General features: G+C 41.9%; 2 protein-coding genes across 9 annotated transcripts in view; one reads left to right on the top strand and one right to left on the bottom strand.

Annotated features, from left to right (window-relative positions):
* Window positions 1-752: 752 nt before the first annotated feature.
* CIAO3 (cytosolic iron-sulfur assembly component 3) overlaps window positions 753-24,054 on the top strand; it is a 31,022-nt gene continuing 7,720 nt past the window's right edge. The window contains exons 1-8 of one of the 7 annotated variants that reach the window (XM_069108244.1): window positions 754-976; window positions 3,575-3,670; window positions 13,296-13,421; window positions 13,839-14,034; window positions 16,224-16,358; window positions 16,883-17,001; window positions 18,602-18,731; window positions 20,122-20,194. In XM_069108244.1, coding sequence (XP_068964345.1) covers window positions 911-976; window positions 3,575-3,670; window positions 13,296-13,421; window positions 13,839-14,034; window positions 16,224-16,358; window positions 16,883-17,001; window positions 18,602-18,731; window positions 20,122-20,194 — 941 coding nt within the window. In that variant the 5' untranslated portion in view covers window positions 754-910. Of the gene's footprint in view, window positions 977-1,190; window positions 1,343-2,616; window positions 2,875-3,574; window positions 3,671-13,295; window positions 13,440-13,838; window positions 14,035-16,223; window positions 16,359-16,882; window positions 17,002-18,601; window positions 18,732-20,121; window positions 20,195-24,054 lie in introns of those variants that run through there. The other 6 variants (XM_069108236.1, XM_069108259.1, XM_069108263.1 and 3 more) reach the window with 6 other exon arrangements.
* Window positions 18,578-24,054, bottom strand: part of HAGHL (hydroxyacylglutathione hydrolase like) — a 67,418-nt gene continuing 61,941 nt past the window's right edge. The window contains exon 9 of one of the 2 annotated variants that reach the window (XM_069108389.1): window positions 18,578-19,602. In XM_069108389.1, coding sequence (XP_068964490.1) covers window positions 19,467-19,602 — 136 coding nt within the window. In that variant the 3' untranslated portion in view covers window positions 18,578-19,466. The remainder of the gene's footprint in view (window positions 19,603-24,054) is intronic. The other variant, XR_011172471.1, reaches the window with a different exon arrangement.

The raw sequence follows: 24,054 nt of genomic DNA, 5'->3' as shown, positions 1-24,054 counted from the left end.
AAAAAGAACTCTTTCAAGGTTTGTCTCAAGCACAACCTTCAGCACCAGAGTTTCTTCATCCCATTTTGTGTCCTGGACCCCTCTGGCAGTCTAGAGAAGTTCAGTCAGTGGACCCCTTCTCAGAATAACATTCTTAAATGCCTAAGGTAGCATGCTTAGGATTACAAAGAAAACCAATTATGTTTAAATACTAGTTTGAGAACTCCAAGATAAGAACCCCAAGACTTCTTTCCCCACCTTCAACCCCCAATATTGGTACTGTTGCTATTGTCCAGTCTGTCGGACTCTTAATGACCCAATTTGGGGTTTTCTCGGAAAAGATACTGAAGTGGTTTGGCATTTCCTTCTCCAGCTCATTTTGCAGATGAGGAAATTGAAGCAAGCAGTGAAGTGACTTAGCCAGGGTCACACAGGCCGCATTTGAACTCATGAAGATGTGTCCCCCTGTCTCCAGCCCCGGTATTCTATCCACTGGGCCACTTAGTGCAGAGCCATCCATGAGCACACCCTCCAGACTGTAAGCCTCTCGAGGGCAAAACCCGGTTCACTTTTGTATTTATTTTGTATTTAATACCCAGGGCCTGTCACAAAATAAGCGCTTAATAAATGTGTTCTGGTGGTTTAATGGCTGCTCTCTCTGGCTCTCCTGGGCTGAGAAGATGCCGCGCCCACTGTCATTGTCACCGCCAACCGCTCCTAGCAAAAGATGTAGAAGGGGCGGGGCAAGAGAGGCTTCAGAGGCACAGGCACTGCGCATGCGCACGGTCTCGGAGAAAGGCGTGGAGGGAGGGAAGGAGGTCAGGCGTGCGTGAGCAGCTCTTGACGGCAGTGTGGCGGAAATGAACCTCCCTGCAAGCCCTTTGACGACAGTCCCGTCCGAGCCAGAGCGCCACCCAGCAGTGTGGCCGTCATGGCGTCGCCCTTCAGCGGGGCCCTGCAGCTAACGGACCTGGACGACTTCATTGGGCCGTCTCAGGTGGGCCAGGAGTTCCGGGGGGAGGAACTTCGCAGGAGAGAAGCCTGGTGGCCGATGGTGGGGAGGGTTCGGCACGAAGGGGACGGGGGCGCCGGAGATGGGACCGAAGGGCCGTCCGTGACGTCATGGGGCCCGGGACATTTTCCCACACGCCTCGTCGGCCCGGGGGAGGGGCTTATCTGCATAATATGCAAAAAGAACTACGCGGCTGCTGGGTGTCCTCGGCCTTCCGCCCACTTCTCTGGAGGAAGGCCAGGTTCCAGCCAGGGAAAACAGTTTTCCAGGGTCTCAACGAGCCCACTATGAGACCCAGCTCTCCCGATTCCCTAAGCCAGGGCTTCTTTCCTACCCCACGGAGGGGTTGGGGTAGGAAGCGTGCACGGCTCAGCCTGCTCACTAGTTCTGGTTTCGAATCCTGGCTCTGCCCTCTAACTTCGGGCCGCTCGCTTCCCTGGCCGGGGACTCAGTTTCCCGCTCCATACTAGGGCAGAGCTACCGCGGGGATCCTGCGGCCTTCAGGGGAGGCGCCTCGGGGCCTGGGGGAGGGGTCGGGGAGGGGCCGCTAGCAGTGACTCAGCTGCTTTCGAGTAGTGGAGGCCGGCCTTGGGAGCCTGGGGCCGGTGCCGCCGCCCCCCGCGGTGCCCGGAGCCTCCTGGGGAAGGCGCCTTTGGCAGCAGTGTGCGGCCTGCAAGGTTTGCCTTTACTGTAGAGCCAGGCCTGAGGTTCTCTGGTCATAATGCCAGGGTACCATTGGTAAATATAACTACCCCGATGATGGGGCGTAGAAGTCACAAATATGAATTATTATGATCCATGTCTGCCCAAGGTCACACGACTGGCATGTGCCAGGACCGATGCCAAACTCGGGGCTCTCTTGTTTTTATGGCTCTTTGTTTTTACACCACTGCCATTTCCAAATACATCCTTCCCTCCCCCCTACCCATTGAGCCAAAGCCAATCCAAACATAAATAGTGTTTGACAGTATATGCGCCCCTCACGTCTGCATAGATGGAAGGAAGTGTTTTTGAAGTCCACGCTTGGCCATTGTAATTACATAACATTTAGAATTTTTTTTTGTACTTTACATTTCCCTTGTTTTAGTCAGTGTATAAGTCTGTGTGGGCGCTTTAGGTATTTGACTGCCGTCAGTGCATGTGGCTTCCTATGCTTCTGTGAATATCTCACATTCAACTTTTTTATGAATCAGTAATATTTTGTCACATACATATAGCACACTTTGTTTATCCAGACCTTAATTATTGAACTTGTACTTTGTTCAGTTGAGCTGCCTCATTAACTTGGGGTTAACTGGCTAGATTTCTTTCTCAAAGACCTAGCCTTAAACCCAATTCATTCTGTTGTTCTGTATACATTTTGGGGTAGTTGGGACATTTCAGTCGTCTTTAACCTCTTTGGTTAAAGCCCTCCTTTCAGGCTTTCTGTGTTTGTCTTTGTCCCTGAAGGGTTTTGTCTGACAGAAGTTAGGGAGTGCCTGGAAGGAATTCTGTTAATCTTAGCTAAAAAGGATTTCTGACGCTCTTAAGGTAGCTGTGGGGAGTCTAGGAAAAAGGAACAGAAAAAGGGAAATTCTTCCAGTGTATGGGGGGGTAGGGTGAGGAAGTGGAATGGCCCCAGATCTTCAAATGCAAAACATTTCTCCCAGACCTCCCTTTCAGTAGCAAATGCAGCATTTTGTCATCCTGAATTTAGTGACCACACCTCCTGTTTGCTGCTGTTAAAAAGGAAAGTCCAGATCTTTAGAGGGGCTGGTATGGAGACTTGCTGGGCAGACATTGGCTAGTTCAGAGTGAACCTTTCATGGGCTTCTTTTGTGGTCAACTAAATAACCTTGGGTTCCTGCACAATGTTAGAAAACTGTTCTCTGTGTGAAAGCAAGGTAAGCACCTCTTATCTTGTGCTGAGGATTTCTGCTGGCACAAAACCAGCCTGAACAGTTAGCTTATTTTTGCTATTTCAGGGCTGACTGGGAAGAAGAGGCAAAGGGCTGGAGAGGCGAGATATAAAATGAAAGTTAATGCAACTGTTTGATAATGTCTGTTTGTAGGTGCATTTTAAGATGATCAGTAAAGCTATGTGAGACCTCTTCAGTTCTGTAGAAGCCTGTGTCAGACAGGAGTTGTTTCAGCATAGGGAAAAGAACTCTGGGTTTGAGTCCTGGTCCTGACATCTACTGGCTATATGACTGATCTTGGATCAATGACTTATCTATAAAATGGCAACATGGTGTTTGTACTGCCTTCCTCATAGGGTTACTGTGGGGAGAGAGCTTTTAAATCATAAAGCGCTGTGTATTTGCAAGCTGTTGTTATAGTCATGTGTATTCACAGTGAATAATAAAATATTGGGCTGGGTATGGAGAAGGTGTGGGTCCCAGTACTAGTTCTGCCATTCACTTGCTATGTGACCTTGGGTGAGTCCCTTCCTTTCACTGGGCCTCAGTTTCCTCTTCAGAAAACTGACAGGGTTGGATCAGATGATCCATAGGGTCTTTTCCAGTGCTACATACATACATATCTCTGATACTATGATTTTCTCACTTTTATGCCATTTGGATTTTGTATGTTTTTCTGATCTAGGATTGCATAAAGCCTATGAAAGTTGAAAAGAAACTCGGAAAAGGCACAGCCAAGATTCAGATTGAAGATGATGGGACTTATTTCCAAGTTAATCAAGTAAGAATTGGGGGAATTTTCTCACTATTCCTTGCCACAAAATTGTAACTAACATCTTGAGACCCACTTTTCTTTTCTTCGGTTTGCTCTCCAACTCTGAATGCTGGTTTCACACAAGTAATTTATGTTTGATATCAATCCCTGGATTTTACAGAGAACTTCTCTTATAATCAAGGGAGGATGGCGGATTCCATTCAGATTCAACAATGAATGTGATTTGTTCAGCAAATGATATCTATTTAAGAAAGATATGGGCAGTGACTGGTCTCTTTTCTCTTTAGTATGTTCTAATTCTTTTTAGTGAGATTTTCAAACTCAAACTACTTATCCTGAGTGAACATCTGTTGTATAATTAGCTGATGATATAATCAAAATCAAATTCTTTGTATTAAAATCAAGCTACTTCACTGAACTCTTACCTGGTTCAATTTGGATTGAAATTATATAACTCAAGTAGGTAGAGCTACAATAATCTGTTTGACAGGAATTGAAAGTGTGTCTAAGGATGAAACTTGAATGTAATTTAATGGGGAAGGGCAGTGGCTTAAGAATGAGGAGACATGTTCTGGTCTCAGTTTTGCCATTGGCTGTAGCTGTATGACCATCTGAATCATTTGGCCTCAATAGTTTAAGAGCCAGAGGGCTGTGTGCAAAGCATCACACTGGGAGACCCTTATGAGATTGGTCACACCCTCCAGCTACGGTGGGCATATTCCCATCTGCAGAGATATAACTTCTCTCAAACCCATCTCTCTCCATACTCATCCTTATACATCTCAACTCTATCCCTCCATCTTCTAGAATACCCTTTACCCCTCCCCCCCCCATTTGATTATGACTTCTGGATTCCCTGCTCTGTTGCTGGCAAACTTCCCTTTGTCCTAAATCTTTCTACTTCTAACACAAACTTCCCTCTTTATGAAAGACACTGGATTTTATTGACTCACCACTCCATGGCCACCCTTTCCAGTGCCAGGTGCTCCTCCTCTCATGCACTGAGCAGGAAGAGGAAGCATACTTCTTCCATTGCTGGACTTGCTTTCTGCCATCATCACTTCACTTCTCTCCCTCTTGAGGTTCCTTCCATCCAGGGTTGTGATGGTGAATAAATGTTTAATAAAGAATGAGAAATAGGTACATGACACATTTTTTAAAGTTTATTATTATTTATTATTACTAACATTTTCTCCATCACTTTAAGTCGAGACAGTCAACAAAGCAGTAAGTCAAGCTCTGACTTGTAGCATCTGAAGTTTAACTGCTTACACTGAACTTTCTACAATCAGCTCTCACAAAGTCAGCGCTAAGCTAGCTCTAGCACACCCTGGACTGTCCATCTTTAACACTTAGTCCAGTGATTTATTGCATCATCTACTTACCTTACTACTTTTCATAAGGAGTTCAGTACCTGGCTCACAGTTTTCCTTTTCATCACAGCCTCTGCTCTCATACTTTGGAAATTTGATGTACATGGTAGGATTTTACAGAGAACTTCTTATAATCAAGGGAGGATGGAGGATTCCATTCAGATTCAACAATGAATGTGATTTGTTAGTCGTTCTACTGCCTAAGCTGTGAGCCCTGATCACAGCTGATTCTGTATTATCGTTACTTGTGTAGAAGAGAGGAACAAGTAAAGTGCTCCTTACCAAATGTGGGGAATTACAAGAAATCTCCCATGGTGTTTTTGTACCTTCCTACTAGGACCATAACATAAATAAACCTCATTAAGCTGTATCATTTTCCCCCAACACAAAGACCATGATTAACAAAAATATACTCATGAACTGTGGAGGAACTGAAACTAGAATGCAGGTCTCCTGACTCCCAAGCCAAAAGGCCTTTCTTCTGACCCACAGTATCACAGAGATGGTTGTGCCAGAACTGGGCCATAAAGGATGATTGAGAATTCAGCAGACTTGTGGGTAGGGATGAGAGTGAGGGAGTGGCCTGAGGCAGGGGAGTAGAACAGAGTATTCTAGGCCTAAGGAAAGGCATATATGAGGGACTGTAAGTAGTCCAGCTCAGCTAGAGGATAAAGTACATGGAGGAGAATAGCAAGAGACAAGGCTAGAAAAGTAGGATTGTCATTTCTGAAAAGCAAATTGAAGTATGTATAAAAAACTATTAAACTGTACATACCCCTTGATTCAGCAATACCCCTATGAGGCTTATACCCCAGAGAGATCAAAGAAAGAGGAAAAGACCCATATGTACAAAAATATTTATAGCAGTTCTTTTTTTGTGTGTTGAAAAAGAATTAGAAATGGAGGGAATGCCTATCAGTTAGGGAATGACTGAACAAATGTGGTATATAAGAGTGTAATGTAATACCAAGCAAAGGCAACTTCCCAAGGTTCAAAATACCAGCATAGGTGCTCTCCATTTTATTCAGTGACCAACCAAGAACAGAGAAGATCAAAACATGACATCATTCAAAATACAGCATTTACTAAGTGTGATTAAATAATCTTCAAGTACTACCCCACCCCAGGACCTTCCATTCATTCAATCAATTACAAAGTCCCTGTTCTAAATACTACACCACCCCAAGGCTGTACCTTCATTTAGTCCACCACAAAGCCCCTCTTCTCAAATGGAGATTAGTTTCCAAATATAAGTAAAGTACATTCATTTGTTCAACCATAGAACACAAAAAGGTCAAAAGTTCCCCACCCCTGGATCACAATTGAATCTACCCCAGAGTTACAATCAAGTTTAAGCACAGCACTTAATACCCAAATGGAGGTCTTTTCTTCATCTTGACAAGTTCTCAGCAATCTTAGTTCCTGGGGAGACAAGGCTTAGCAAGGCCACAAGATACATTGCCAGTCTCTTCATTAATTCATCCTCTGTCTGCAGAACAGTCCTAGAACCCCTGAAAACATTAGCAAAACCCTCTCCCAGGATTTCTGTGAACATACAACAAGAAAATCCTTCAGGGCTTCTGAACCAACAGAAAGGTTCCCAGACCCCTGCAACAACAGCACTGCCCTTCACCAGTGGACAGCATTCACTCTCTGTCTGCAGGACAGTCTCAGTAGTTCTGAACCAACAGAAAGGTTCCCAGACCCCTGCAACAACAGCACTGCCCTTCACCAGTGGACAGTATTCACTCTCTGTCTGCAGGACAGTCTCAGGAGCTCAACCAAAAGCCAGGTTCCAGGACTTCTTCAACAACAGGACTGTCTTTCACCAGTGGACAAATCTGGCAAAACAACATCAAAACAGACAGACAAAGTACCAGCAAAACAGCCATGTCTCCTCAGTCCTTGGCAGCTCCGGGGGCAGGTCTCAAAAGTCCAGGGCAATTCAAAGTGGCCCCCAGCAATCCTCTCAGTCTCTCTCTGCCTCCACGAGGGTGCTGCTTCCAAAAAGTTCTTCTGCCTCTCCCTTGTCTCTCCAAATCTACGTCACCAGCTCCTCCCAGCTCAAGACTTTCTTTTCACATCAACAAGTCCATCCCACAGGTGGGATTAACAAGCTCTGGGTTTTAACACAATCAATTTGAAAAACAAGCCAATACAGGGGGATCTTTATGTTCCATTACTATCACAAAGAGTGATGGAATACTATTGTGCAGTAAGAAATAATGGAGACAATTTCAGAAAAGCTTGAGAAGACTTAACTGATGCAAAGTGAAATGAGCAGAACCAGGAGAACCTTTTGTATGGCAATAGCAATGTTGTAAAAACTTTGAAAGACTTATGATCAACACAATGACCCACCACCACAGTTCCAAAGTTCTCATGATGAAACATGCAGTCCGCCTCCAGATAGAAAGCTGATGGACAAGGAGGGGCTTAGATGGTGCAGTGAATAGAGCACCTGCCCTGGAGTCAGGAGGACCTGAGTTCAAATGTGGCCTCAGACACAACACAAAAACTAGCCATGTGACCTTGGGCAAGTCACTTAACCCCAATTGCCCTCCAAAAAGAAAAAAAAAAAAGAAAGCTGATGGAGTGCAGAATAAAGCATGTTTTCTAACATTTCTTTTTCTTTTTGAATGCTAATGTAGGAATTTGTTCTGCTTGACTATACATATTTATGAGTTTTGTTTTTCTTGCCTTCTCAGTTGGAGGGAAAGGGAAGAGGGAAGAAAAGATTTGGAACTGAAATTGAATTTTAAATAAATAAACTCTAATTAAAAGGAGGGAAAAAAGAAAAAGGGTTGTGCCCCATTATGGAGGGCCTTACATGCCATGTTATTTGGTAGGTGGTAAGATGCCAATGAAGAATTTTGAATAGCTTCCTTCTTCATAAGAAAGATAAATCTAGCAGCAGTGTGATGGGTGAATTTGGAGGGAATATAGTTATAAAGAACCTGTATTAGAGTAGTGGTGGCATTTTGTGAGAGAAACAGTTCATTGAGGACCCCTACTCAAACTCTAAGCAATATTGGTTCATTTTGATTTTATAAGGGGTAATGATTATTAGTAATTATTTTAATATATTCATCTACTAATACATATCTAGCCAGTCACCTAGTAACATGTATAAGAATAAGCAGTTGTATTAATAATGTACTTTATATGTCTTACATGGGAATATTGATTCTAATGGGAGAGCCCTGCACCAGGCCTCAGACTTTAATATAATGTTCATTGCTTGTTTACTGGCTATGGAGCTCACTTGCGCAACCACAAGAATTCTGACAAAGCTATCTCAGGCCTGTTCTGCTAAAACTCCATGACCAAACTAAGTATGGATGTGCTGGCATGGTACAGAAGGCCCCCCCTCCCCCCACCCCATAGGCTTTTAGAATGCTTGTACCATCTCCTCCTGCCTAACCAAAGGAGCCTATCCAGCTTATGACTACCTAATCAGTGGAGATAGTCTTTGCTTCAGCCAACTCCTGACCCTGCTGACAAATCATTTTTGCTTATTTTAGCCTATGTGTCATATGTCAACCAATGGGATTCTGTATTTTACCATTCTTCTTTTGCATATTTAGATATCAAACTCTGAATGCAAGGTCCCAGAAGAAGGGGGCATCTCAGATCATGAGGAAGATCTGAGGTCTACTTCATTAGAGGGGACCATGGACCCTTTAATAAAGTACCATTGACTCAGAACTCTGCCTCAGTTTCTTTTATTGTAAATTGGACAGTTTTAATCCCCATATTAGACTAGAGAGGAGGAAGCAAGTGTAACAGTCATTTCTGGGATGATAGGGGATGAAAGGAAAAGGAAGGGTCAAAAGTACCAGGTTTTCAACCACAAGAGACTAGTGGTGCCACTGATTAATGTAACAAAGTCAGAAGAATGAGCAAGTTTGGATGAAATAATGAGTTCAGTTTTGGTCATTTTGATGTAAGGTGCCAGTGGGATGTCCATCTGGGTAAAGGTAATTCTCTAGATTATTGGAGATGTTGCTCTGGAACACTTTGAGATAGGTTAGGCTGAAGATAAAGATTTGGGAGTCACCTACACAGATGAGATTTTTGAAACCATGGGAGTAAGTAAGATTGACAAGTGTAGAAAATAGAAGTGCCTGGGACTCAGATCCTTAGGGACTATTCACCTGAAGGAGTCAGGAAAACAAGGGGCAAGCAAAGGAGACCAAAGATGGTTAAAAATTCCATAGGCAAAAGGGAAAGAAGAAGGTATTGTGAGCATAGAGACCAGTGGCAGAGGTGGGACAGTTCATGGTTTGTTATCTGTTTTGACTGGAGCATAGAGTACATGGTAGAGAGCAGTAAGATAAGGCGGGAAGGCGGGGGGCCTTGTAGAGGGCCTTGAACACCAGACTAAAGAGTTTGAACTTTAATTGGGCAACCACAAAGCACTACTAAAGATTATGTGCAGAGGAATGACCTAGGTAGATCTCTACGTAAGAAGCGTTGTTCTTGGCTTCCTTGACACTGCTTTCTCCTTGACTTCCATAAGACTGCTCTCTTGCTTCTGCCTGTCTGAGCATTCCTCAGACTTTCTCATTTGCTGGATCATCATCCTTCTACTAGCTTAGTGTGGGTGTTTCCCAAGGTGCTCCACTTTTCTTTCTCCATGCCTTTGTCCTCAGTGATCTCTTCAGCTCCCTTGAGTTACTGTTTCATTCTTATCTTTTTATTCTCAGTGTTTGGCACATAAGTGCTCTTTAAATCAGTTGAACTGGTTCAGATGATCAGCTTTATACAGTTCTTTGTCTTCAAAGTTCATCTCAACCTGCTACAAGAGTCCTATCTTACTCCCACCAATTGTTAGTGTCCTTCCCGAAATTCCTTTGCATATATTTTGTATATAATTGCTATATATAAGTTGTTTCTGTTAAGGAAAGAATTTAGAAGGAATGTGGGTTTTAAAATCCCAGCATGCATGGGAATGTATTGACAATACATTCATCAGTGATTACGGAACCAGGATTACAAAGGACCGTGAGATAAGAGGATAAGTGGAAGAAGAACTGGATTGAAATGTGAGTGAGGAGAAATAGAAGTGATTTTTTTTTAGTAGCAGCCCTCAAATATTTTGGTACAGTACTCCTTTACAGTTAAAAATTTATTGAGGACCCCAGAGAACTTTGTTAATGTGTGTTATATCTATTGATATTTACCTTATTAGAAATTCAACACCTTTGTTATTATGAAAATAGTTTTGGCCTTTGAGACCCCCTACAAAGGTCTTGGGGCCTCGAAGAGGCCCTCAAGCCACACTTTAAGAACCTGAAATAGAGGAAGAAGGCAGATTGTGCTTGCACCTTAGGTGATGAGAATAGGCCGCCAGGACAACTGGGATTTGACTGGCTTGGCAAGCTCACTTGACAGAATTTAAGCAGGATAAAATTTGTGGATCAGATATTACCAGCCTCCCCAAGACTGCTCTTCCAAAAGGTCCATGACTCCTAATTGAAGGCAGCTGGGCCTTGGCTCTGTCAACAACACTTTGTTATATACATATGTTGTATAGTTTATATGATGGTATGTAAGGGCCTTTTAGTTGTGTATAGTAAAGGCCCCCGGAGTGAATGAGAGGTGTTTTAGTTTTCCCCCGCTGTTCCCCAGAGTAAACACTATGACATGTTAAATTCTAGGAAAGGGGCAAAAATGTCAGAAACAGCCCTTTACAGATCACCTGGTCCCCACCCAAGGAACTCCTGCATTTTTCAAGACAGCGATAAAAACCTGTTATTTTTTTTATCTAGCAAAACATAAGACAGTCTTTACCAAAAGTGGGGCTTGGTAGTCCAGAACTGAACATTGGACGAATGTATTTATTTATTTATGAAGAAGTATTTAAATTTCTCTTTGGTAAAGTTTAAAGAGAAAAGTCTGTATTTCTAATTTCCAGATAGCTAGAAGAGCAGCTATTATGAAAACTCTCAGCTCTGCCACGATATTAACCCATAAGGGATGGAGATGTCCTTGTCAGTCAGCTCTGTAGCCCTGAGCCAATAAAGCCTTTCACAGAGATGCTGTACTATTTACAAAGCCCAGCCTACCGGAAGTTTCTATGTTATTCAGAGAAGCCAGATGGTGCAACAGAGAGACTTTGAATCAAAATACTTAGGTTGGAATCCCAGCCCAATCACTTAGGGCAAGTCAGTTGTTATCTCTGAGCCTCAGTTTCCTCATTTGTAGAAATAAGTATAATACTACACTACCTGCCTCGAAGGGTGATTGTGAAGAAAGTGCTTTCTAGATAGCACAGAGAACTCCATAAAGGAGTCGTTACTTGCTTTTCTGTCTCTGCTGTTCTTAGTCTCTTTCTTCCTTCAGCTCTTTTTCCTATCCCTCTTCAGAATTCTGGACTACAAAAGGCAAAGTAATTATAGTACTGGACTGGGAGTCAGAGCTGAGTTGGAGCCTAAAGGGGCCTTTGTTTCCACCTCTGTAACATGGAGATACGGACTCCTGCCTCAGAATTTGGGGATCAGATGAGATAACAGTTAAAGCACTTGATTACCCTAAGGGCCATGCCAGACTAAAGGAGTGTCATTATTGTTCCTTTGACCCTTTTCCATTTTCTTATTTCTGACTTTCCCCAGACCATTCTTTTCCTCTTCTCATCATTGTAGAAACCAACCCTCACTTTCACCATGGTTGTTAGAAAATTGATCCCTACCTAGTATTTTTCTCCCTTTAGATTTATGATTAATTAGTATAAGGAACTCTTGAGGAGGAAACTCCGTCTCCCAGTGCAAGTATCATCTAGAGAACCACCTGGGGCACTAAGGGGTCAGGTGATAACAGTCAGAGCTGAGTTGGAGCCTTATAAGGCCCTTGCCCAGGACCACAAGACCCACATGTGTCAAAGGTGAGACTTGAATCCAAGCCTTCCAGACTCAGGCCAGCTCTCTGGCTACTGTACTACACTGCTCAGGGTGGAGTGAACTTAAACTTAGAGTTATAGCTGCTCATACCCTTCATTTCACTGATCCTTTTTTATTTCACCTTTTGAGTTCACTCTGCATTTAATCCAAGAGCAGCTGCAGGAAATCTGAATGTTTGTCTTTTTCTGCTGTTTCCAAATGAGGTTTTATGAAGTGTTAGAACTTGGAAATTTAGGAAGATTGAATGTACTGTTTTCCACAAACATGAAGCTTCTGGGTATAAGTAGCCCCCACCTAAAAGTTGTTCATTGGTTCCTGGGAAAAACAGCCGGTTAGTGTGTGGGTAATTGGTTCCACAGAAAGTGTTAGAAACGGCAGGATAATCTGACAGACGGTCAGGGAAGTTACACCCTCATGAGGATGAGCCTCGGCTTAGTGTTCCTGTTGTCTACCCTGAGGCCTCTGCTCTGTGTGTGTGTTGTGCATATCTCCATAGATGGGGATTGTGAGTTCCCTGAGGGCTGGGACTGTCTAGCACCTAACTCGTTGATAGGCAGTTAGGTGTTTAACAGTTGTTCAGGCAAACAAGAGTGTGATTTAACATCACAGTGGGGTTTGGTTATGCTGTAGTGGCAGTAACACTTTTCTATAGTTTTTCATGGTTCACAAAGTACTTTCCGCCTAACAACTTTGTGAGGTAGATAGTGTATATACATTAGGGAACTGAGAGGCCTGGGGAAAGTCCACAGGTCACCCAGCTGGGAAGTGTCAGAGCCAGGCCCCCAGATTCACACACATAGGACTTTTTCCCTCCCTCATGCTATTACAAAATGGCATCCGCCCAAAATACATTATGGGTAACTACCCTATATGTTACACAAACACTGTTGTGTCCCTCAGAATGCAAGCTTATCGACAGCAAGGACTATCTTGCTTGCTCGTACCTATATCCCTGGTGCTTAGCACAGTACCTGGCACGTGGAGGCCCTGGTGTTCAGATCCAAATATTAGAGGCAGATGGGCCTCATAGGGAATAAAGTGCCTAACTCGAATCAAGAAGACCAGAGTTCAAATCCTGTCTTAGAGGATTATTAGCCATGTAACTGGAAAATTCACTTAACCTCTCATCCTATTTCATAGCACCTATTTCACAGGTGTTCTTAGGCTCAAATGAGATTTAAAAAGCTCTTTGCAAATCCTAAAGCACTATATAAATACGGTTTCTAACACCGTAAGATTAGAACATAAAGACTTTGTTAGCTTTTTCAAAGTAATTATTTTTATGTCATCTTTACCCTGAAATAATGGTGTCGCTTGTCAGTTGTTTATGAATTGTTTTCATTTGATTGCCCCTAGGATGGAGGCTCTCAGAAGCTTGAAAAAGCTAAAATCTCTCTGAATGACTGCTTAGCCTGTAGCGGCTGCATCACCTCAGCGGAAAGTGTCTTAATCACCCAGCAGAGCCACGAAGAACTGTCCAAGGTTTTACATTTTAACAAAGTATGTGGTAGCAGACTTCTGAAATGGATATCTTCATCAAATGCCATAGTGTAGGATTCAAATTGTAGTTTACCTGCTGACACTGTGTTTTCAACATTCCACATGTTTTATAAGAAACCTAGGATCAGAACAGTCTTCAGGAGCTGCCTTCCTTTTTTTAACATTTCCTAAGTGGGATCTTCATAAATTGTCTAATGTGAAGTAATTTACTCTGTAGTCCTAAAATGATGCTTATAGCTGAATTCAGAAAAGTATTTGTAGCTTCTTTTGATAAGATCAGCTACAGTGACAAATTTGATGTCCTGCTTATATGTGGAACTGATGAAAATATGGCCCAGAGCCTCCTTCAGCATAGTCACTGTCTTATCTTATGATAATCTTTCATTTTTTCTTCTCCAGACCGCAGAGCCAAGCCAACAAAAGCTAGTCGTCATTTCTGTTTCACCACAGTCAAGAGCGTCATTAGCAGCAAGATTTCAACTAACCCCTCTAGACACTGCCAAGAAATTAACTGCGTTCTTTAAAAATAGAGGTGGGGAAGGGCCCTTGTTCCAGTTGCCCTTGAATGATGAGGGGGTGTCCTCAGACTCTCAAGGTGGGAAGTGAAGTACTCACTCTCATGCCTATTAGTCACTGACATTTTGCTTGACTGAAATCTTAAGTCTTTTTTTTTTCCCCAAAAAACTTCAACCATTTATACTATATTTGACTTCAAGTCAGTTTCAGTTTTGAATATCAAGAACAGTGCATTGTAAGGCAAAACAGTTTAAAATTCTGACTTTGGTCCCTCCAAAGTTTAAAATTAATTTATAAGGGGTGGCCAGGTGGTGAGTGAGTAAGAGCAGCAGCCCCAGTGTTGGGAGACCCAGGATCGGTTCCGGCCTCAGATACTCGGCACCCACGCAAAATAACTGTCCGTGTAAACTTGGGCAAGTTACTTAGCCCTGATTACTTTAAAAAAAATAATAAAATTAATTTATTTTTCCTGTTGATAATATTTCACATTTGCCTAGTGCTTTCTGATTTACAAAGCACTTTACTCTGCTCCCAGAAGTGTAGGTAATATCATAGTATTATCCATGTTTTTCAAGTGAGAAAACCAAAGTTTAGAGAGAAGAGACATCCCCCATCACCCTGTATCAACCTCAGTATCAAGGCCACGACTGGGACCCACATCTTCTGGCTGTGATGCTCTTTTAATTACATCATTCAGCTACTTCTTCAATATTTAAAAGATCTAGGAGTTCAGTGATATACAGACTCAAGGGAGAGGACCTTACTAAATCACCTTCAGGAATTACTGTGCAAATAATTATCATCATTTTCTTCATCAGCTTCTAATGGTCTGCCTTCTGGTAGAAGGTAAAGCCAGACCTCAGGCCATAGGCCCAGTCTGTCATTGAGTCCACTCTCAACACCTTTCCAGCCTGATGGCTCCTTATCCAGGATTGGCCAGAACCTGCGTTCTGCAGGCCATCACCATACCCAGGAGGCATCAGGATGGTGTCAGCATTCACCCAGAGGACATTGTTTTTGTTGTTCTTGCATAGATCAGTATCATGTTGAACGGTCAGCCAGAGAAATCAGAAATTTTTGTTACTTGGGCTAGAAAGGGGAAATGAGGTTCAACACCCTTTGACTGTCCCATAAACTTTGCTAACCATCACTCACATTTATATAGCATTGAAAGTGCCCTCCTCACACTAGAGCCCTATGAAGAGGGTAGTACAGTCATTACTCTCTCCATTTTACAGATGGGGAGTGTAAGTAACTTGCCCACAGTAAGTCTCTGTGGTAGGGTTTGAACCCAGGTTGTTTAAGTCTGTGCTTTCTCTACACTGCTATGCTGCCTCTAACTGGGGATTGGAAGCACTGCCTTTCCTAAATAGTGAATCCTCTCTCGGCAGACAGCATAGACCATACAGAGCTCAAGAAGATAACCACCCTTGGGGGCAGCTAGGTGGCGCAGTGAATAGAGCACTGGCCCTGGAGTCAGGAGGACCTGGGTTCAGACCCGGCCTCAGACACTTAACACAAAAAACTAGCCGTGTGACCTTGGGCAAGTCACTTAACCCCAATAGCCCTCCAAAAAAAAAAAGAAGATGACCACCCTCAGAGGTCATCTAATCCAACTCCTCTCTATACTAGGAATCCCTTCCTTCTCCTAATGAATGATAATGCAGCCACCTAACATCTAAAAATCTCTGGCAACGGGGTGCCCACAATAGTGCATACCATCCTTAGAGAGTACATCCATATAACTTCTACTTTTACTCCCCAGGCCTAATAGAATATATCTTATAATACTTACATGTTGACAAGTCTACAGTATTCTAAATCTAATTCACACTAAATCACACTTCCTTTTACCTGTTCCACTTGTGACCAGAGTCCAATTTGGAGTTAGCATTCTGACAAAGGGAACATGCTGCTTATAAAAATGTTCCATGCACAGACACAATGGGTAATCTTTGGGACATTTTTACAGATAATACTCTTTTTTTGGCCAGTATAGAAATAGCTGAGCAATAGCATTACCAGGACTTGAGATCACTGGTACTTTTGTGGTATAATCAGCAGTATCATTTCCTACTCAGGCAAAGTCAATTGAGAGTCCAGATTCAATATCAATTCTTGCTTTTTGCATTTACTGAAACTGAGGTAAATTGGTCATTTTGATATAGTCAAGCAATGTACAGTCCAAATACAAAGTAATTAGGCAGACTTGTGATTGGGTTGGTTTTTTAAGCTTTCTTGTTTCTAAATGAGATACTTGTCTTACAGGAGTGCACTATGTGTTTGACACAACTTTCTCAAGAAATTTTAGCCTCTTGGAAAGCCAGCGAGAGTTTGTACAGCGATTTCGAAGACACACAGAATCCAGACAAGCCTTGCCCATGTTGGCCTCTGCCTGCCCAGGTGTGCCTGAGGAATATAGGTTTTTATTGGCCTCTGAATATTAAAATAAAGTCTGACAAATCATCAGTTGCTCTAAATAAGCAGAGAGAGAGTCATTCTTGGGTAGGAAAGACAGTGATATAAAAAAGTTGGTTTGTGGCATCAACATAAAATTACTCTTCCTTAAACCCACAGGAATTGATTCTAGAAGCCAGGAAGTTTTCTTGATTCTTGAAATTGATTTTCTAGTCTTTCAGTTCTCATGAAACCAGGGCTAATGGGATCATTTGAACTACTATTAATAAAGATAACAGTGATAAAAATAGGAAAGTTCTCTAATGTCATCATATACATGTTTTTTTCCTGTCAAGACTTTCTTTAGCAGCTAATCCTCCCCCAAATGTCATGTCATTTGCAAACCTGCTTCATAGACATTTGGCAGCAAAAGTACCTAGAATCTTAACCTTGTTTAGGGAGTGGGTGGCTAGGCTTTTTGAAGAATTTATCAGATCTGTGCACTAACTGTATTTCATCGTGGTTTTCAGGTTGGATCTGTTATGCTGAGAAAACCCACGGAAGTTTTATTATTCCTTACATTAGTACAGCTAAATCTCCCCAGCAAGTCATGGGTAGCCTGATCAAGGATCACTTTGCACAGCAGCAGGTAATACTCCTCTTGTCCATATGAAGCTGACAGTGCTGACAGCTCTGTCTTAGATCCTGTCACTACTTGGTCACTTTCTAGGAGTAACCAGACAGGTTAGAGTGTGGCAGGTTGGACTGTGGGCTTGGTGGCAAGTCTGCTGTCATGTGTCTGCTGACCAGCACAACCAAGTTTAGAAAGACTTTGTGCCAGACTATCATGTGGCTATTTTTGAGTTGTGGCATCCCATGAAGTCCATCTCCTGAGGTTTGGTGGGGATGCAGTCCCCACTGGTGGAAGAAGTACATTGACAGAGTCCCACCTCTTCTGGAGTACACGTCAGTAGAATTCTGCTACTGTTGATGTGGATACTCTCTCCCATGGTACAAATCAAAACCCATTCATACCTTCTCATCCTGTTTAACACTTGTCCATATCCTCCCATTACCCTTCAGCTCATGGATTTTTTTCTAGGTCTCAACATTATGTGGGTACTCATACTCTATAATTTTCTCTATCAAACTTCTTAATAATTTATAACTATTGAGTGTTGGTCTCCATTGAGCAATCAAAGCTAATCTAATAAGGGGCCACATTTCCAAAATATAGGTTGCATTTACAGACATAGATGCCCTCATACTTCCTAAAGAGTGGGATAAAGCTAAGGGGGAAAAGCCAGTATGGCATAATGGAAAAAAAAAACACTGGATTCAGAGGCAGCATATCTGACCTTGAGCCCCAGCTCTGCCATTCCCCTGACTAGCCATGTGACTACACAAGTGACATTGACCCTCATCCATAAAATTGGAGGGTTGATCACTGAGCTCCTTTCCAGCTCTAGGCAGTCTATGATTCTATAGAAAAGGGGCATTTAGTCTAACTGGAATGCATCAAATACTTTGCAGTATACTCTGTAAGCCTTTGGGGATAGATGAAAATTCCACAATTCAATTCAGTTATTTTACCTAAAGGCTATTTTTTTTCCTTAAGAAATGAATGGATTTTTCTCTCCAATCTTATTAATTTTTTTCCAGTGTGATTTTTCTTTTCCTACTTGACTTCTACAGTTCCTCCTTAGATATATAGATGTCCTATGGGGTGTTTTTTTTCTTCGTATTTAAAATTGATTTTGTTAGGGAACATGTGAAAGCACTACAAATTCCATGATTTACTATCTGTGAATGATTTAATATCTGTGAATGGTTTCATTTTCTTCTACTAAATTTAACTCAAGACATCTGCATGCATTTAAAAAAAAAAACCAAACCACTGACAGAAACAAAAAATATTTGGCAAAGCTCTCTTTCAGATGGCCTTGACTATCAGAGTTATTTCCTGGCCCTCCAAGAAGTTGGTGGATACGTTGTATTTTGGGGTCACTTGATGACATGTACCTAATCCCTCTCGTTCAATATATTTGAGAAGCAATATCATGTATTCATAAAAATGCTAGGCTAGGACTCAGATAACATGGGCTTACATCTCAGCTTTGCCACTGGAAAGTGCCCTATAAACCATAAAGCACCATAGGATTATGAGTTGTTGTTGTGTAGTAGTGAGATTATTTTTATGAATAGTAATCAGTGCAGCAATTCCATGTTTTCCATATTTTTTAATGTAGCATTTAACCCCTGACAAGATCTACCATGTAACAGTGATGCCCTGCTATGACAAAAAGTTAGAAGCATCAAGACCGGACTTTTTCAACCAAGAGTACCAAACTAGAGATGTAGACTGTGTAATTACCACAGGTATGGGTCACATTATTTTAATATACTCAGCACTTCTTCAAAGATCTAATATTTTCACAGGATTTTACAGTTGTTTCGTATTAGTTGCTAGACTAATAGCATCTCTTAGGTGCCTGGCCTTTCTCAGCATTGCTTTCCCATGATATATAGGAAAACAATGCTATTTTATTACTTTTGAGTGGAATCTCACTATAACTTGGTTTTCCCATTAATTTCTTATTCATGTCATATTTATGTGGAATGTGAAATACCACTATTGGTCCTTTCCCTTAGAGTTGAACTCTGAATTTGGGGGACTTCCAGGTTTCTCAAGAACTTAGCAACTGAACACTTGGAGTGTAACTGGGCATTTTTGTTCCCTCTTTATGAGTTGGGAAAGCACTGGCTCTTGCCTCACCACAGAACCAGAATAGTGTTCAAAGCATGCCATTTTGAGAAGAGTTGATGACAGAAGAGGATTATGTCACAAGCTGAACAGGAATCAGCAGGACAAACCATAAGCACAGCACTCAGAACATAGTGGAATATCCCCCTCACAACTCAGCCCTTGCAAACACTTAGATGGCATGTCCATATCCAGACTGCTGGAAAATGGGGAAAAGTTGGAGAGCATTTCAGAAATCCCTAAAAAAGTAGAAAATGGCAGGGGGAGATTAAATAACCTGGGGTGTGATCCTAGAAAGCAGAAAACTTAATCAGTCTTCATAATCCAGCCATCTCCCCAGCAGGCATTTATTAAGTGCCTATTACATGCAAGGCCCAGTGCTCGGTGCTGGGGATACAAATAAAAATGTCCTCTGCACTCAAGGAGCTTCTTTTCTGCTTGGTCCTGATACGGCAGTCATTCTTGATCAGCTGTTCTCGATTTCCACTGAGAACAAAACAGGAAGAAATTGATTTATACTGCACCTGGAAGGGTTTATAGGCATAGGCTTAAACTTACAGTTTTTTCTATGATAATTATGGAGGTAGAGGTGTCAGTGATGGTGATAAGGAAAAATGTCTTCGGGTTTGTTAACTAAAGTATCAAGTTATAATGGGAAGCTGTGAGTCTTTTCTGGGGGACTTTAAAGTTGGATAGAGTCACATCTGACTAGGTTAGCCAAGAAAGGACTTATCGACTCCTTCCGATCCTAGCTCTGGGTTCTTGTAGGAACTAGGCCATAAGAATACTTAGGCATCTTTAGTGAGCTCACATTATTACCCAGCCTAGGCTTTTCAGTCCTTTTGATTATGTCAGACTTGTACAGTGTGTCTGTGTCCCCCAATTCTCTCAAGCCCTAACAGTTGTTTTTTAATGTCTTTTGTAAAATTTATTTCAACTAGATGACTCAAGATTTTTATTGACATGCCAAATAAAAAAAGAATCTACGTTGTGGTTCTGTTCTAGGGGAAATATTAAGGCTACTGGAACAAGAGGGAGTCTCTTTGTCAGATGTGGATCCAGCCCCTTTGGATGCTGAGTAAGCACAAGTATTTTGGTTGCCCATTTGCTAAAGTGTCTTCATTATATCTGCTGGAGAACAGAGCAAGCATGAGAAACATCACTGAGTGCTCTTGCTCACTGTCAAAGTGTGGACTCTAGGAGCTGTTATGGCACATATTAGAAATAAGGAACTTTATTTTGGAGTATGTCTAGGGTGGTTAATTGTCTAAAGCTGAGCAAATCAGAAGTTGAAGTTAGTTTTGGCACTGGCCATTCTTCAACTGGTTCATGGCTTCATAGAAGGCTAGGATAAGGAAGGACTTTAGGGTGACATGAAGTTCAGCCCTTTGACAAAGACAAATGACTTACTCAAGGTCACCCAGCTAGATAGTGGCAAAACCAGACCTGGAACCCACTTCTCCTGATTCCTGGGCCAGTTTTCTTTCCACTACATGGTGCCTCCTGACAGACCAGTAGGCATTTACTGCCATAAAATCTAAGTCCCTTTGAAATAGGGATTGTTTCATGCTTTGCACTTAACACAGGGCCTGGCGTAAATGCTTTTGATTAATTGATCCCTTGTTCTGGATGTGCAAAATAGAGCCCCCTGGCTTAAGTGCCCTTCTGTCTTTTATTTCTATACAACATCTTCTGTTTTCCTCAGTATCTCTCGATAAGGTAAATTTAATTGTGACCCCAGGCCCATTAACTGATGAGGAAAAAGTTACAGGAAATGTGAGTCTACTTTTGAATGTCCCTTTTTTTGTCCAGATGCTTAATTCCCTAGAACAGACTATGCAGTGATAAATAACACAGTCCTTCTCCCCTCCCAGGCCATTCCGTTAAGTCAGTCATTTCCTGAGTGTATTGGAATCCTAAATACACTGATAAAGTCATCATTTCAGCCTGCCCCTTTTTGTGTATCATTTGTTTTCAATTTAGTAAAAAAAGCAGGAGCTCTCAAATGTGAAAAACAGATGAGCAGTGATTTAAATGCTTAAAGTGAAAAGCAGCACCGTTGGCTGGACGCCATCCATACAAACAGAGATGGGGCTCAAAAGACTTTGAATAACTTCTAAATTACATGTTTTGCTGCTCTAAATTAGTATCAGCTGTAAATGTACCACATTAGACTAAGCCCATTTCTTTTTAAGTGCACAGAAAATGGGTTTGTAGCCTTGCCTCCTATTTAATCAGTGATACTAGATAGCTTGGGAGCAGAGACAAAGTTGAATTTGGACTCCTCTCTGTGTCCGTGTGCATTCAGAAGCAACACAGCAGAGCTGCCTAGTAGGGGAAAGGCCTAGACTCTGGGCCCAGAGACCTGGATTCTCTTTCTGCTTCTGCCATCAAGTCTTTGACCTTCACAGACCTTTAGTCTCCTCTCCCTGGGCCTTGGTTTCCCCATGTCAGTGAGGACACAGGCTTTGCTTGATGACCTCTAAGGTTCCTTCTATTCCCTTTCTGACCTGCTCAAATCAGGGCTGATATTTAGCTGCACCAATCAGAGAATTAATTGTGTATTGGGGGGGGGGGTAAAAAACTTTCATCAATTTGGGTTCCTCTTTAAGGAGAAAGAAGAGTAGCAGGATAATCTGTTTGGAAATATTTTTATTGAGGGCTTGCAGAATTCTACCCGAGAGATGGCGTTTGGGCCTAAATCACTAAGACTCACACCTGTTTTTGTTGTTTAAAACTTTATCATCATGAAGTAGGAGGCAGGGTTTCGACTTGGTATTTAAGTGAAATAACCAGTCTAGATATTTTCATAATCAAAATCTACAAACTATTAATGTGAGAGCCTAATTACATTTTTCTTTTTTTTTGGGGGGGGGGAGAAGGTTATTGGGCCTCATAGTCCCTTATTTTTCATTGTATTAGAGGAAAACCTTGTGGAATTAAGAGTCCAGAAGACTTGGGTCCAGATCCCATCTCTAATATTTATTGGTCTTGTGCCCTTAAGCAAGTCACTTCACCAATTAATTTTGGTTTCCTCATCTGCAAAGTTGGGAATGTTACTGGTTCTGCTGCACTTCCCACAGGATTATTGTGAGGATCAAATAAAATGATATAGGGGCAGCTAGGTGGTACAGTGAATAGAGCACTGGCCCTGGAGTCAGGAGGATCTGAGTTCAAATCTCGCCTCAAACACTTAACACTTACTAGCTGTGTGACTTTGGGCAAGTCACTTAACCCCAATTGCCCTGCCTTCTCCCCTCCAAAAAAAAATAATATGTTATATAGGTAAAGAACTGTTTAGCACACAAAGTGCTATATAAATGTTAAGTAATTATAAAAGGTATTTCCCAAGGTTATTGTGAAGAAAGTACACTGTAATTGTAATGATACCCCATGGAAATGTGAGCTTATATTATTATAACAGATGGTATCAATGCCTCATTGTGGTGTAGGGGTGACCCTGGTTTTTCAAAGGCTATAGCAGCAGAGTGATGGAGAAGCTGCAAGTAACTTTTAAACAGCAGTGTCCACTCCCTGAGGACCAGGTTCACCACCAGTGTATTGGCCACTTAGTGATAATTCTCTGTCTGTGACAACCCAGGAAACAAATGAAAAAACAAAATAACCAGTTATCCAGGTATAGCTCCCTCAACTATTCCCTTCTTCTTCTGCAAAGACAGTGGTGTCAGAAAAGAGAGCAGAGGATGCTAACAATCACATAGCATTCTGACCCTGACAATTAACTGAATGTGAGGCTTATAACCAGTGATCAGCAAGCAGACCTGCTACTGGAAGGACTGAATCTTAACACTGAATATGATTCCCAGTCTAAAGCAAACAAGAAGACGAAAGGAAATTGCAGCTAAATGGCTGCATTTGTTTGTAACTTGTGATGGCTCACGAGTTCTTTTTCCAGATTCAGATAAAGAGAAATATTTCAGAGAGTATTGGGTCATTTCTTATTACAGTCCTCCTGATAAGTTCTTGGGGGAAAAAGAGCCATAAAGATCACTGCAACTTATGAGCCAACATCTGTCATGTAAGGAGGTAGAGAAATTCTACAAAGAACTTGATGATAAGACCCTCCAAGTTAAATCTGTATTAACTTACTAAATGTCGCACAGCTAGTGGAAAAACTAGGACTAGAACCTGATCCAGTTGATTCTTGGTGATTTCAGTGCAAAGGTTGAAAATATAGATCAGGATTAGAAACAAAAGGTCAAAGAAGTCAAGTGAAGTCCACCCAGAAGCCTCATACCTATATCGTGGATGCTTCTTAATGAATGGACTAAGAAGACATTCCTGCCATGAGCACCGAATTACATCACAAACAACATGGAACCAATCATACCTGGATGGATAAGAAACAACTCCATGCTGGAGGTCATTCCTAAATCAGCTGTCAGTGGTGAGCCTGTTTAGGTATCAGTCAGTCCAGTGGAGTCAGACCACTGACAGGTTTGGATAAAACTTTATAACAATAAGAGCTCTTGGACTCCAAGTTTTACAGAGGAGGTCCATGGTGGAAGTGAGGCAATTTTGAAGACATTAGGGTTGATTCTCAAATTATAAAAAGGGGGAAGAATTCTTAGGGAAAAAAATCTTATAACTTGTTGTTATGTTTTTGAAAGGGCAACCAAAAGATTACCAATGCTAGTCCATATGCTGACTTTACATCCCCATGCCAATAAAATTTTTTAGAGAATAATCTACATATGTATTGAAGGCATCCTTTTTGATGGTTTTTGGGGGGGAATCAGCAAGCTTTCACAATATTTTACAAGAAACCACATTTATAGTCATAGAATAGGGACGGCTAAGTGGCGTAGTGAATAGAGCACTGGCCCTGGAGTCAGGAAGACCTGAGTTGAAATCCGGCCTCAGACACTTAACACTTACTAGCCATGTGACCTTGGGCAAGTCACTTAACCCCAATTG

The sequence above is a fragment of the Petaurus breviceps genome, unplaced genomic scaffold, assembly GCF_028583685.1.
Source record: "Petaurus breviceps papuanus isolate PSGF00001 unplaced genomic scaffold, PetGlider_PUasm1.0 138, whole genome shotgun sequence".
Taxonomy (NCBI): domain Eukaryota; kingdom Metazoa; phylum Chordata; class Mammalia; order Diprotodontia; family Petauridae; genus Petaurus; species Petaurus breviceps.
Note: the sequence above shows the minus strand (reverse complement) of the source record. Positions and strands in the feature narration are given on the sequence as shown.